We start from the raw sequence: 15,945 nt of genomic DNA, 5'->3' as shown, positions 1-15,945 counted from the left end.
ATTGCAGGATTTTTTTGTAAATTTGACATAGTCCCATGTATATCCGGTTGTCTTGTGAAAATCCCGTAACCTTCTTCCATTACAGTTTTCAGGTCCACAGTAATCCCATACGAATTTGGTGGAGATAATTTTGTGAAGGGTTATCATTGCTGATAGCTCTTTGTGAATATACCAGTAGCTTGACATATTTCAAGACTAGGGGGGTCATATTCAGCTGTATTGTAATAGAACACTGTCACAGACAAACAGATTACCACCATCAGAAACATCGGACCCACTCTTCCTCAATTTTGCCTTATTTATGTACTTGGAAATACCAGACTCTCTGCTCACATTGTAAATGGAGTGTACTAGGAATATTCTCTGCTCTTCAATTCACATATAATACAAAGTCACTTATTTTAGACACCCATAATCAAAATGTTTTAATTTTGTTTTAAGAATTAGTGCCATAAAGACTACAGACTTCGACTGCACAGGGTCTTTTATTAGAAATAGTCAACTTTTCTCATGGATCTTGTTATGTAGGTCATTTCCCCCACACTCATCATGACTGAGTTCAATTAGTCTAGAACATTCTCAAGGTCACTGCCCTTGATGACCTCACAACCTTGAATTCAATTAGTCATGTTTGGAATGTTCTGGAAAGTTGATTAGTTGTGTAAGGGAGATAATTTTAGAACAGTAATTAGCATGTCAATAAAAGTTCTAGATTGTTCTTATATGCTTATGTAAACACATGAGTATAAATACTGGGACAGCAGGCTTGCAGTCAGACTTTTGGGATCGTGTCTCTTGTGTGTTACTAAACTCCAGCAGTAGTCATTCTCAAGACTTTTCAAGACCTTCACTGTCAACGCTGGATTTATACTGTGGACTTGTGCAGCTTCAAGCCTGCAAGCCAAAGGACTGTTCATTCATCCGACTGACTGTTACAACTCTGAGACTGGAGCTTTGCCGTCCCAGCTGAGATAAGTAGTCTGTACACTTTTAAAGCTTGTACTCTATCCCTGACTTAGCAATTAGTTTTATTTTGTAATAAATTTTGTTTAAACATTAACTGCTGAGTTCACCCTTTTGTTCGTTTTCTCTGCACGTAACAAATTGGGGGCTCGTCCGGGATACGAATATTTTGAGCCGTTTGACAACATTTTGACAGCCTTTTCAAAACTACTGTATACTGTGAACTCAGCGAAATTTAATCATGGCGGAATTTAAACCAGACGAATTTATGGATGACCTTGATCAGGACACATTTAATTCCCTCAGAAAAGACAACCTCATAACACTGGCCAATTTCCTTAAAGTAGAAGTCAAAAGATCTATGCGCAAGAGGGAAATACAGTACCGTATTGCCAAACATCTAGTTGATTTAGGCCAATTTGAGGAATCCACCCTGAAAGATTATGAGCCCGAGTCTACCTCTGAACTCAGAAAATTAGAATTAGAAATGCAGACAAATTTGGAGATCAAGAAACTAGAATTACAAATGAGAGAGAAAGAATTACAAATGGAAGAAAGACAGAGAGAAAAGGAGAGAGAATTGGAAGAACATCGACTACAGTTAGAAATGAGACGTTTAGAGCTTGGACAGTCAGGAAAATTCTTCCCTTCAGACAAGTTTGACATCACTAAGCATTTCAGGTTAGTTCCCCCTTTCCAAGAAAAGGATGTTGATAAATATTTCCTTCATTTGAGAAAATTGCTCAGAGTCTGAATTGGCCTAAGGAGTCCTGGTCTATGCTTTTGCAGAGTGCTTTGGTGGGTAAAGCCAGAGAAATTTACATTCAGTTGTCAGTAGAGCAGGCTTCAAATTATGATTCTGTGAAGGAATTAATTCTCAAGGGCTATGAGTTGGTGCCTGAAGCTTACCGTCAGAAATTTAGGGATTGTGAGAAGGTGAAGGATCAAACTTATGTTGAATTTGCTCGAACAAAAGAACAACTGTTTGATCGCTGGTGTTCTTCTGAAAAGGTCAGTCAGAATTATGACAAATTACGACAGCTTGTTTTGATTGAAGAATTTAAGAGGTGCATTCGGAGTGACATCAAGACGTTTATCAATGAACAAAAGGCAGATACATTGGAGGTTGCTGCACGTTTGGCCGATGATTATTCATTGACCCACAAATCTTCATTTCTCAGCAAACCATCCCAGTCCTTTTCATACAGAAACAATGCAGGTAAATTTAACTCGTCCTTTTCATCCAAGAATTTCTCAAAGGAGAGTAGGAAATCAAATGACAACAGTTCACAAAATTCAAGTAACACTTCCACATCATCAGATCCCAAGTCTCAATCTCCTTCTGACAAACAGTTGGTACACTTTCTTGTAATTATTGTAAGAAAGACGGCCATTTAATGTCAGAGTGTTTCAAATTGAAAAGAAAACGTGAAGGTCAAAGTGGTCAAAGTGGATCTAAGCCCACCGGCTTTATTTCTTCATCAACTCAATTAGAGTCTAATAATGTGTGCAACACATTTTCTGAGGTTAAACCCCTCTTATCCCCAATTAATGAGGTCAAGGTCAATTCTTCTCAAGATAGCATTATGGGTATTTTCGAGCCATTTATTCATAATGGTTTTATATCACTTTCTAGTGATTTCTCTTCCGCTACCCCTGTCAAAATTTTAAGAGATACCGGGCTTCCCAGTCTCTTTTGTTGGCAGATACCCTGCCGTTTTCTGAAAAGTCATTTTCAGGTTCTAAAGTTCTTATTAAGGGGGTAGATTGTAATGACTACATTCCTGTTCCTCTCCATAATGTCTATTTGTCTTCGGACTTTGTTTCTGGACCTGTGGCTTTAGGTATTAGGCCTTTTTGCCTTTTGAAGGGATTCACCTTCTTCTTGGAAACGACCTTGCTGGGGACAAGGTCATTACTAATCCACTTGTGACTGATAATCCTACTTTAGATCAGGATCCAGAGCCAATTGAACAAGAGATACCCGATTTATTTCCTTCATGTGCTATTACTCGAGCCATGTCAAAGAAAACTTCCGAGAATCAAAATACTCTCAAAAATAATGTCACAGATGTTGACTTAAATGACACCTTTCTCAGTCAGGTGTTTGACACGGATCATTCCGTTATCCCTCGTGGATTTGAAACTTCCAGTAAAACTTCTGCTGACCAAAGTCAGACATTTTCTAGATCAAATCTCATTGCAGAACAACACAAAGACCCAGATATTTTGTCTTTGTTTGACAGGGTAGATGATGAAGGTAAAACTTCAGATAGCTCTGTTTCCTATTATACAAAGTCTGGTATTCTCATGCGTAAATGGAGACCTCCAGATGTTTTGGTTGATGACGATTGGGCTATAAAACATCAAATTGTGGTTCCAAAGCCCTACCGTGCTGAAATATTGCGCCTGGCCCATGAAACGCCCTGGGCTGGTCACTTAGGAGTCAGGAAAACTTATCATAAAATTCTCAGTCACTTTTATTGGCCTAATCTCAGGCAGGATGTAGCACATTTCTGTAAAACTTGTCACACATGTCAAATGGTAGGAAAGCCGAATCAGACCATTCCAAAGGCCCCTTTACAGCCAATTCCTGCATTTCAAGAACCATTTAGTAGGATACTAATAGACTGTGTTGGGCCCCTACCAAAAACAAGATCAGGAAATGAGTACATGTTGACAATTATGTGTACATCAACTCGGTTCCCAGAAGCCATACCACTGAGAAATATAAAGACAAAGACTATAGTGAAAGCTTTAGTCAAATTTTTCACTTTATTTGGCCTCCCTAAATGTGTCCAGTCCGATCAAGGCTCCAACTTTATGTCTGGTATTTTTCAACAAGTAATGGATCAGCTAGGCATTAAACAGTATAGGTCCTGCTAGCATTAACAGTAAGTCCTCCGCTATATCAGAAGTCAGGGTGCTCTTGAGCGATTTCATCAAACTTTGAAAAACATGATTACGACCTACTGTTTTGACACAGAGAAGCAGTGGGATGAAGGAATTCATTTTCTGCTCTTGCTGTTAGAGAGTCAATTCAGGAGTCTCTTGGTTTTAGCCCATTTGAGCTTGTATTTGGACATACAGTCCGTGGCCCACTTAAGCTCGTTAAAGAGAAATTCCTATCAGACGATGATGATTGTCTGAATATTTTGCAATATGTGTCAGATTTTCGTACAAAACTCTCTAAAGCATGTGAATTAGCCAGAGAAAATATTGAGTCATCTCAGCAGTCAATGAAAACCAAATATGATAAAAACACCTCAAAACGGAAGTTTGAACCAGGTCAAAAAGTTCTTGTTCTACTTCCGGTTCCTGGCAAAACCACTCCATGCTCGTTACTTTGGGCCATATCTAATTGATAAGAAATTGAGTGATTTAAATTACATCATAACAACACCTGACAGGCGAAAACAAAAACAGCTATGTCACATAAATATGCTTAAGCCATATTTGGATAGGGATAGTCCTACTATAACTCAGCCTGTCAGTGCAGTCAGTTCAAACCATTATGAAGATAGTGATACTGAAACTGACTTGAGTGAAAATACTCTAAACTCAAAGCTGGGCTCGGTCAAGCTTCAGAACTCAGAAATCCTGGAGAAGCTGGAGTCTACAAAGTTGGCACACCTCCAGCCAGAACAACAACAACAGCTGAAAGAACCAATCCATGAACATTTGTTCCAAGATATTTCAACGAGGACAAACATCATCTATCACACCGAAGATGTCTGCGACAGTAATCCAGTGGAACAACATCCAGACGGACTGAATCCTGCGAAAGCGGAATATCTCCAGGAGGAAGCCAAGTATTTGCCGAACAATGACTTTATCGAACTCAGTAAAAATAACCGGACTTTGCCGTGCATACTTTATGCCAAATTCAGTGCCATTTCAAGTTTTCCAACAACAAATTGCAAGAAGATAGTCATGGGACATCCTGTTTGCTACTTTTCACACAAATTTAACAAATCCCAGAGAAACTACTCTACAATCGAAAAAGAGTGTTTATCTTTGATATTAGCTTTACAGCATTTTGAAGTTTATGTTACTTCTTCAAATCAGCCAATAGTGGTTTATATTGATCACAACCCTCTTGTTTTTCTGCAGAAATTTAAAGGCAAAAATCAGAGATTGCTAAGATGGAGTTTAATGTTACAGGAGTTTAATCTTGACATTAGACATATCAAAGGCAGAGACAATTTAATTGCAGACTGTCTCTCTCGTATTTAGAGTTTATTGTTGTTCACTTTCAAGAAATTTTACTTTAGAAAAAAAAAAAATTTTGAGTACTTAAATCCTTTTCAAGATTACATTTGTAAAAGAAAGATTTTTCTTTGAAAAATTTTCTTTTTTTGAAGAGGGGGTGTGTTATGTAGGTCATTTCCCCCACATCATCATGACCTGAGTTCAATTAGTCTAGAACATTCTCAAGGTCACTGCCCTTGATGACCTCACAACCTTGAATTCAATTAGTCATGTTTGGAATGTTCTGGAAAGTTGATTAGTTGTGTAAGGGAGATAATTTTAGAACAGTAATTAGCATGTCAATAAAAGTTCTAGATTGTTCTTATATGCTTATGTAAACACATGAGTATAAATACTGGGACAGCAGGCTTGCAGTCAGACTTTTGGGATCGTGTCTCTTGTGTGTTACTAAACTCCAGCAGTAGTCATTCTCAAGACTTTTCAAGACCTTCACTGTCAACGCTGGATTTATACTGTGGACTTTGTGCAACTACAAGCCTGCAAGCCGAAGGACTGTTCATTCATCCGACTGACTGTTACAACTCTGAGACTGGAGCTTTGCCGTCCCAGCTGAGATAAGTAGTCTGTACACTTTTAAAGCTTGTACTCTATCCCTGACTTAGCAATTAGTTTTATTTTTGTAATAAATTTTGTTTAAACATTAACTGCTGAGTTCACCCTTTTGTTCGTTTTCTCTGCACGTAACAATCTATAATTATTGTTTCCAATTTTGCTGTTTTCCATATATATTAATAGCCAACAGGGAATTGAAGAGTGTAACAAACACATATTAACATTGAGACCCTATACCGGAGACATTGATATGTTGCTGTTGCATTCAATAGGGTTGCAGGTCCAGTATATAAGACCAACAGTGAAAACGTTTAATGTAAATCTTACATACAACCTTTTACATACATTCTCTTCTATAGAATGGTGTTGATGAGTATCATGTCCAGTATATTGATTTTGGAAACAAAGAGAAAGTTCCTGCTTATCATGTGCGGTTACTGCCCCTTGAGTGTGCAAAACATCCAGCCCAGGCATTGAGATGCCACCTACATGGCATGGTAGGTATTCATGGTAACTGTCCGATAATGTTACTCCAGCTAGCTTTTTGTGACACTCATAGACAGAAAAATTGTACTTGAATATTCACGTTTCCTGTGTAAAGACAATTTGACTCTAGAGGTCTGCAGTATTGGAGGAAATTTGATCAACTTTCTTTATTGATGGCAATCACTGAGTTTCACTTTCAGGCAAACCAAAAAAAAACATGCTGGAAAATATGTCTAGTGGTACTGGCGTTCTTTATGTAAACTGACTGTGTTACCTTATATTGATGTATGCAAATATTGTTACCTATTGATATATGCAAATATTGTTACCTATTGATATATGCAAATATTGTTACCTATTAATATATGCAAATATTGTTACCAATTGATATATGCAAATACTGTTACCTATTAATATATGCAAATATTGTTACCAATTGATATATGCAAATATTAATACCTATTGATGTATGCAAATGTTTACCTATTGATATATGCAAATATTGTTACCTATTGATGTATGCAAATATTACCTATTAATATATGCAAATATTGTTACCTATTGATGTATGCAAATATGTTTACCTATTGATATATGCAAATATTGTTACCTATTGATGTATGCAAATATTGTTACCTATTGATGTATGCAAGTATTGTTACCTATTGATATATGCAAATATTGTTACCTATTGATGTATGCAAATATTGTTACCTGTTGATGTATGCAAATATTGTTACCTATTGATGTATGCAAATGTTATACCTAATATGGATATATGCTTATGTTGTTTTATGCAAATGTACATGTGTGGTGCCCAAGGAACTTTAATATCTATTAATTATTCATCATATAGAGATGCTTTTGTATGCAAAGTGTCAGTAGTAAATACCTCAGCCAGTACTTTGGTGTTACACTTGACGCACAAGTTATTGGAACACTAAATTAGGTAATTACCCAGCAACTTAGCTGAGTACTTTGCTATTTGACCTGGCGTTTACCTAAACAAGAGTCTGTTTTATGGTCTGAAGACTGATAAGAAATCCACCACACTCAGCAAGCAGCTCCTCCACTGAGTAAACTGATATGCCTACACTGCAAAAAACATTTTTGACTGGCAGCTGCATGTAGTTGATGGGAGAGTTTTGAAGGGCCGGAATAAAATGTTATAAAGTGTAAAACATGATTTGCCGCTGTCATTTTGAGTCCTGTTTTTGTATATATGCATGTTATTACCAGTTTTTTAATCACAATTACATACATTGAAGAAACACTGACTGTCAGAGCAACCATCCAATCATATGATAAAAATGTACTGTTCCATCAACGTCGGTGGTGGGCTCATGGAATGTGGTAAATTTGACGAGTTTTGTACACTCTAGATTTACAAGGGATGCTGCGATGGTTCAATTCCCAATAACATACAGAGGCAAAACCTGTCAGGTTCAAGCCCAGGACACAAAATGAGTACAATAGATTGTGTTACATCATAATATTTATTCCCCCTTTTCACAATTTTCCCATGAACTAGATGCCGGTTGAAAATGGGTTGTTCCGGTGTAGGCATATCAGTTTACTCAGTTGGAGCTGCCTGCTGAGTTTGGTGGATATCTTATCAGTCTTCAGACAATAAAACAGACTCTTGTTTAGGTAAATGCCAGGTCAAATTGCAAAGTGCTCAGCTAAGTTGCTGGGTAATTACCTAATTTGGTGTTCCGATAACTCGTGCCCTCGCTGTAAAAAGCTATGTACATTTGTCATATCAACAGGCAGTTTCAGATGTAACTAGTGCAGACACAATGAAGAAATTCAAAGATTTGACAGAAGATGAGCTGACCTTCCAAGTGATAGAACACAAAGGTGAGATCTCAGTGGATTTTCTATAGACAGTGGAGTTTGAAAAACTAAAAATGATTGAAAAATATCAAATCATGTCATCTTTGGGACTATTCTTACAGTGTATGGCCAGAGAAACAAACACTTTACTGTCTAATTGCAAAATAAAGATTTGCAAAGGAGGAATTTTGCAAAGTTTACCAGCCAATTGATTTAGCAAATAATAAACACTGTCCTGTTGTTTCAGTGTATGCCATGTTCACCTCTAACTTGTTCATCCCCATGCATTTTTTCAATATTATCATCCCTCAGATAACACAAAACCATATAAATTGTCTCAAATGTGGATGATGTGGATGTTCCTCAGATAGATGAGATAACAAACCACTGCTCAAGAATACCTTTGTCTCGTTTCAGATAATGTTTACTCAGTGGAGCTAACAACAGAGTCTGGTGTCAACATTAATAAACTGCTGTGTAGGCAAGACATAGGAGTAGCACCCCCTGCTTTAGTCTATCCTGCTGGCAAATACTGGGATGTGTTTGTGTCCTATGTAGGCAGTGTGAACGATATCTCCCTCATACTGGTTGGACCAGAGTATTCAGTAAGTACGGTAGTCCATTACAGTTAGTTCACTCATAAACCTCCAAAAAGCAAACTTTTACACCTTTTCAATCATGCGTGAAAGCCTGCTTTCTTCTCAGCATGGTTTTATGGCAATGGTAATTGAGTCATTCCACAGTAAAGTGCAACCACTTTGTGACAATAAGGTCAAAAATTAAATTTATTAATCTGAATCTAAAAGTTGAGTGGGTGGACAGTACTACAGGTGTGTCATCTAAAAATATTTTTTTTAAGATAAATAATTTCTTTGTTTAAGGAGGAGGGCAAATTGTCGCGGCAACAGTAACGCGTGTAACATGGACAGACATGACATTGTACTCTATTTGATCACTTGGATGCCATGAAAGAAACCCATGAGTCTACAAGAACTAGAAACACACTTCAGAAGATATTTTAATCTTAAATATTATCAGAAGAGGAGGATATCTGATGCAATGTTATGGCAACTGGCAACGTATGTAACATGGACAGACACTGGATTGGCTTTATACACAAATTGTGTGTGTTCCAATCTAAATAAATGTACTTGATTGATTAGAATGGATATGTCATGACGAAGTTAAATACCTCAGAATTATGAAGTGAATTGTTATAAATTGGCTCTGTGGATAACCATATAGACAACAGAGGGAAGACCCCTGTATTGTCTATGGGATAACATATGTAACATTGGACAGACATCATCAGTTCTGTCAAATTTGTTCATAAACGATACGGGCATCTGAGGTGCATCAATAGTTGTAAAGAAAGCTTTCAGTAACTTTCTGATACAGATAGAATTGTCACACTAAAAAACAAATTAACATTATTCTATCCAGTATTTAATTAAACTACAATTACTTCGATGCGTGTAACACTGGTAACGCGTGTAACAAAGAGGACAGACATCCTGCCATTTAGGTGCTCTCAGTAATGGTGGCCATTGGTTTATATTCAATTGTGCCATAAAACATGAAATTTAGGGCACCCTCAAATGACAACATTTCAGCAATGTATACCAACAGAATTTTTTTTAAAATCTTGATTTTGGAAATGAGGTAACGCGCGTAACATGTGGACAGACGCCTTCCAGAAAAATTTTTAACTGCAAGAGAACCCAAGCTTCAATAAAGACAGAATAAAGAATGTTACATGGTGGAAGATTTCATTGTTAGTCAAATGTATGAGTGGTTTGTTGCAGCTTACAGCCTTCACTATATTTATTGTTCTCATATTATCAATTTCGCATAGAGTTGGACAGACATAGTTACACGCGTTGCCAATATTTTGGGGCATAATATTTGGCCCTTTCCCTATAGTTTTTTTTTCCAAGAATAAATTTAGTTCGTAATTGCTTATAATACATTACTACTTTGCATTTGAAATCAATTCAAATAGTATCAATATTGTAGATATCCCTTCCTAATGTAACAGGGGTACCGGTACAAAATGTCACAAAATGGTGAGCAAATAGAGGCAATATTTACAAAGATAAAAATCTATAATTTTTGTTGAGCTGGACATACAGCTTTAATATTATTTTTTATATATGCTCATATGTAGTACTTACTAAAAATAATATCATTCTGTGTGAATGCTGTTATCATTGAAAAAACTAGAGCTCCAAAATTGGGAATGTCAAATGTTGCGCTTTACTGTGGAAAGACTCAATTCCGTAAGTTGATATAACAAAGTTGGAGAGAAATCTTGAAAGATTGCAGCATACATGTAACTAACAATTTTGATGTCAATTCTCCCCAACTAACTGCCAAAGACTTAAATGCTCCTCCTAAACTGCATTATGTGCTTGTAAAGTAGCTTCTTATCTGATGTAATCCAGATACACCTTGCAGTTGATACAAGTAATAATAATGAAAATTTCTGTCAAAAATTGAAAAATAACACATCACAATCACACAGCATAGCCTTAGATCAGCTACAACTGACAAAAAAAAAACAAAAATAGCTCTTCTTTCATTACTGAATGTGCACATTCTGTGTCAAATATAGGATAAACTAGACAACTTGGAAGATGCAATGTTGAAATATTACACAGAGCACACTGAAAGCGTTCGTAATGTCAAGACTGGTGAGGTGTACTCATTTATGTCTGAAGATGCATACTATAGAGTTAAAGTTTTGGAATTAAATCAACAAGAGGTGAGTGTCTCATCCCTGGTACTCTAAGTACGGTTTTGTGCTTTTGTTGTGTAAAAGGAAAGTAAGACCTTCTACAAAGGACAAGGAGTGTGAATAGTGTGAAAGTCAAAATTTAAACAACAGATCATTTGCACAGAAAAATTGATCAAATGAGCGTTTCAATAAAATACAAATGGTAGTGACTGGTATACGGTATGTCCAGCTATGCAAAACTTGGAGATTGAAACTTTGGTCTTTCAGAATGCAATGTTTACCACTCATCTTACCAGTCTTTGATCTGCTCAATCATACCACTTGTTTAGAATGTTTACAAAGCTTTCAAACATGGGTCATACCATTTATCCAAGGCTGGTTATTTGAATCAGATACAACCAAAACCAGGGAGAAGTGCTAGGGTTCGGAGGAAACAGTGAATAATCTGTAATACCCCGGTACACAATGCAGAGTGAGTAATTTCTGTGTTTTGCTTTACAGGCACTGGTTGAGTTTATGGATCATGGTGACAGTGAGAATGTTGAAATATCTCAGTTGAATTCTCTTCCAACTCAGTTCAGAGAGTTGCCATTTCAGGTTTGTGGTTTATCACATATCTAACAAGGTATAATTGCAATTGTTTTGACACCGTGATCTTGTTTCTGATCTCAAAATTTATTGACAAACATAATCAAGTTTTACTTTTGCATCACCCATTCCAATGAGCAATGAACTTAGCGATGCGACTGCTTTGGTATCTGGCTTAAAAACTTTTTTGGATTTCCTTCTAAAGGCAATTGCGTGTGGTCTTGCAAGCTTGGAGCAATTCGGTCAAAATGAGAAAGTGTTGAACAAGCTAATTGACATGGCCCTTGGTAAAGTCCTGGTGGCAGAAATTGTAAACAGGTGAGAATGGTGGTATATTATCAGTGTATTAGCAAGATATCTTACATTGTAATTAACACGGTGTTTATCATATCAGAGGCAGAACTTTTTAAACAGGAAATGAGGGGCAAAAGATTGATAAGGAGAATATTCATCTTAGACTGTTGATTATGAATAATATAGTATTTATAGTCATAGAAAAATCCAAATTGTGTAGGGTGTCTAGAATGTACCACTTAATGTTGCTTCGGTATTTTTGTAATGTCTTTTTCAGAGAGGGCGGTATCAAAGTTGAGTTGATAGACACATCAACTGCAGATGACATCAGTGTTAATGAGGTCTGTCTGAAACTGATCACTGATGAAGAATTGACTCCTAAACTGCCTCAGGTGAGAGATATTTGCTCCTTTGATGCGAATCTTAAATTCATGTGTTTTATTAAAATTTGTCAGCAGAATTGAATATTCTACTTGAACAACACAGTGACATGAATAATTGTACCATAAACAATGTTTCTAACAGTAATAGTTTGTGAACTCTGAATGTATCACTCATGAAGTGTAAAGGTACGGAAACGTCTAAAAGTTAAAAGTTCCAGGACAAGAATGTCTTTTCAAAACACTGTATGTACTTATTGATTATGACTACTCCCATCATTTTCTTCTAGGCATAACATACTCCTGTGTAAGTAGCAGTTGATGATGCATCCTTCATGACATGCAAAGTTACAAAGATTTTTATCTCAATTTTAATCAATCTAGCTGTATTAAAACCAAGACTCAACCCATGGGTCAAAGGTCAAACATTGTGTGCACTTAGAACTACTTTTGAGATCATCTCTACTTGTCTTCTTATTATTACACTTAGGCCAATGGTGAGGTGAATGGATTTGTGAGTCACATAGCTGATGATTGCACCGTGTCAGTGCAGATACAGGGAACAGGATTAGATAGGTTGGATGAATTAATGAATGACATCAGATTACATTACACCAAGGTGAGTACAGAATTAAGTGAGAGTCACATAGCTGATGATTGCACCGTGTCAGTACAGATACAGGGAACAGGATTAGATAGGTTGGATGAATTAATGAATGACATCAGATTACATTACACCAAGGTGAGTACAGAATTCAGTGAGAGTCACATAGCTGATGATTGCATCGTGTCAGTACAGATACAGGGAACAGGATTAGATAGGTTGGATGAATTAATGAATGACATCAGATTACATTACACCAAGGTGAGTACAGATTTCAGTGAGAGTCACATAGCTGATGATTGCATCGTGTCAGTACAGATACAGGGAACAGGATTAGATAGGTTGGATGAATTAATGAATGACATCAGATTACATTACACCAAGGTGAGTACAGAATTCAGTGAGAGTCACATAGCTGATGATTGCACTGTGTCAGTACAGATACAGGGAACAGGATTAGATAGGTTGGATGAATTAATGAATGACATCAGATTACATTACACCAAGGTGAGTACAGAATTCAGTGAGAGTCACATAGCTGATGATTGCACAGTGTCAGTACAGATATAGGGAACAGGATTAGATAGGTTGGATGAATTAATGAATGACATCAGATTACATTACACCAAGGTGAGTACAGAATTCAGTGAGAGTCACATAGCTGATGATTGCACAGTGTCAGTACAGATACAGGGAACAGGATTAGATAGGTTGGATGAATTAATGAATGACATCAGATTACATTACACCAAGGTGAGTACAGAATTCAGTGAGAGTCACATAGCTGATGATTGCACTGTGTCAGTACAGATACAGGGAACAGGATTAGATAGGTTGGATGAATTAATGAATGACATCAGATTACATTACACCAAGGTGAGTACAGAATTCAGTGAGAGTCACATAGCTGATGATTGCACAGTGTCAGTGCAGATACAGGGAACAGGATTAGATAGGTTGGATGAATTAATGAATGACATCAGATTACATTACACCAAGGTGAGTACAGAATTAAGAGAGGATTACTACATCACAATTAGCAATGCAACTCATCCAACACATCTACTAATGAGGTACAGTTCTCTTAGTCCCTTGCATCGTAACTAAACCCCCATGTGACTAAATCCTACGTGCAAAGTCTCATGCCACCAGACTCTGTCAGCATACTAAATACAATACAAATGTTATGGTCACATGAGCAAAAACATCTTCATTTATGCACAGTTCATTATGAATTCATGAAGGGAACCTGAGTCTTTGGAATTGTTAATCCAATGAGTGTTAGTTAAATACCCAGCTTAACTACATGTACCAGCTGTCAACATATAAGTTTAATTATCACAGCTGCAGACTATGCTGACTGCACTCAGATCTTGTTTTGTGTTTTTCCACCCATATCAAATTAACACCAGCTCTCGCCGAAGCCCCTGTCTTCTTTTTTCCCTCTTGATTTCCCTGCTGTCACTGTCTGTATAATATAGTACTTGCATCAGTGTGTGTGTGTGTGCATGTGCCTATACTAACATACTCAAATATCGCTCTCAACTTAGACAAACTGGCAAGTAATATGTGTTCTTCAGAAAGGGCTTGTTAAAATTTTAGGACGTACAATTCCTCTGTATTAAAATATTTTGTGTTGTCTCAGGCTACAGGTACTGAGGACTGTGTGACAAGACCACAGATTGGTAGACTGTACTGTGCCAAATATCCAGCTGATGGTAACTGGTACAGAGCTGTTGTGAAACAAATATTACCAACTAAAAAGGTACCACTAACAAAGAACTCTTCCTCCTAAAAGTCAAGAGCGCCCTCATGTGTCTTGTAACAGATTATAGTTGTAGCACAAGTTGTATTTTAGGTGCCATGCTACTGTCAATATTACATGACATTATCTAGAAGTTCATGCTTGAGTGAATCTGGTTACCCTAGCAACAACGCTACCTCATGCAGGCTTATGCTGGAATGGGATTTTGTCTTTGATGTACTTCAATTAATCAAGCTATCTATACATTTCATTGTTTTAGCATTTCACTTTGCCTTTGTTTTTGATCAGAGAGATTTCCAAAGTCTACACCTGTACAGTATTCCAATCATTTGTTTGTTTGGATTTTACCGTGTTGTTTTGTTAAATTTTCTCTACTGCAAACTTAGGTTGAAGTACTCTATGTGGATTATGGTAACAGAGAAGTTATCTCAATATCTAACTTGAGAGAACCAACCACTGCCAACCCTCACATAACAAAACTACCTTACCAATCCATTGATTGCCAGCTAGCTGGGCTTTCTGGATTGGTGTCCAGCAAGACAGAGAACTCAGATTTGTCTAAATCACTGATGGAGATGGTACCGACTAATGAAGCTATCCAGATTAAGGTAACACATTCCTATGAAGGCTGTCTGTCACCTTCAGTTTTATGTAAAATTGTCTCAAAGCTGCTACTTTCAGAAGACGGTCAGATTGATGTAACCAAGACTTCATTCTGAGATTGTTGTATAACATTGACATTAACTTGTATACGGGTCAAGTCATTTGAAATCAGCATACAAGTCAAGGTATCCAGCAGATCCCCTTTACACAAGTCTGTGACGTGTATCATCATTATCAGATCAAGTCTGTAAAAGTCACCATTTTCAGTAACTGCAACACCGATGCTTCATTATACAGTGAGAACTTAGTTTATAATGAGTAGATCCCAGTGACAGCCACCATTACATATCAAAGGAAACCTTTGTATATAGTATTGGTTCAGTTGAAAATAATTTTATGTAATCAGATAGTGACATTCAAATCCATCTATTGCACCTAGACCATGTGTAACACGCTGAATGGGAAATGAGAACAGTAGATATAAAATACATACTATGATATTCCTGCAAGACTGCTCTGTTACTTTTATTAAACTCTACTGAATTTTCCTGTTTCTCACACCATAACAGGTTCTGCTGGAAACCAAACCACCCACAGTAGAACTGTACATTGAAGGCAATGAATGCAGTCTCAATGAGCTCTTTCTTCAGGGTCACCAACCATCACTGTAAGTGCAAATACTTACTTTATCATATACCTAGATTCACGTGCCTGTGTAAAGCTATGGGGAAAGTGCCCTTACATCCGTGCATTTTTTTACGTATCAAGCCCTGGCCCGGAGCCCAAATTTGGATGAGTGGGTCGAATTCCAGACCTACTTCTGTATTTAGACGTTTTACTGTAAACAATATACGGGCCCTCGCCT

At 37.1% G+C, this 15,945-nt stretch overlaps 1 protein-coding gene across 1 annotated transcript in view; it reads left to right on the top strand.

The window, feature by feature from the left end:
- LOC139116053 (tudor domain-containing protein 7B-like) overlaps positions 1–15,945 on the top strand; it is a 37,013-nt gene that overhangs the window by 18,080 nt on the left and 2,988 nt on the right. The window contains exons 14-24 of the mRNA XM_070678558.1: positions 6,147–6,284; positions 8,043–8,133; positions 8,527–8,714; positions 10,724–10,873; positions 11,348–11,443; positions 11,640–11,752; positions 12,006–12,120; positions 12,599–12,727; positions 14,358–14,477; positions 14,864–15,085; positions 15,650–15,747. Of these exons, the coding sequence (XP_070534659.1) occupies positions 6,147–6,284; positions 8,043–8,133; positions 8,527–8,714; positions 10,724–10,873; positions 11,348–11,443; positions 11,640–11,752; positions 12,006–12,120; positions 12,599–12,727; positions 14,358–14,477; positions 14,864–15,085; positions 15,650–15,747 (1,460 nt within the window). The remainder of the gene's footprint in view (positions 1–6,146; positions 6,285–8,042; positions 8,134–8,526; positions 8,715–10,723; positions 10,874–11,347; positions 11,444–11,639; positions 11,753–12,005; positions 12,121–12,598; positions 12,728–14,357; positions 14,478–14,863; positions 15,086–15,649; positions 15,748–15,945) is intronic.

The sequence above is a fragment of the Ptychodera flava genome, chromosome 17 (genome assembly GCF_041260155.1).
Source record: "Ptychodera flava strain L36383 chromosome 17, AS_Pfla_20210202, whole genome shotgun sequence".
NCBI lineage: Eukaryota > Metazoa > Hemichordata > Enteropneusta > Ptychoderidae > Ptychodera > Ptychodera flava.
This window is presented reverse-complemented; position numbering and strand designations above follow the sequence as displayed.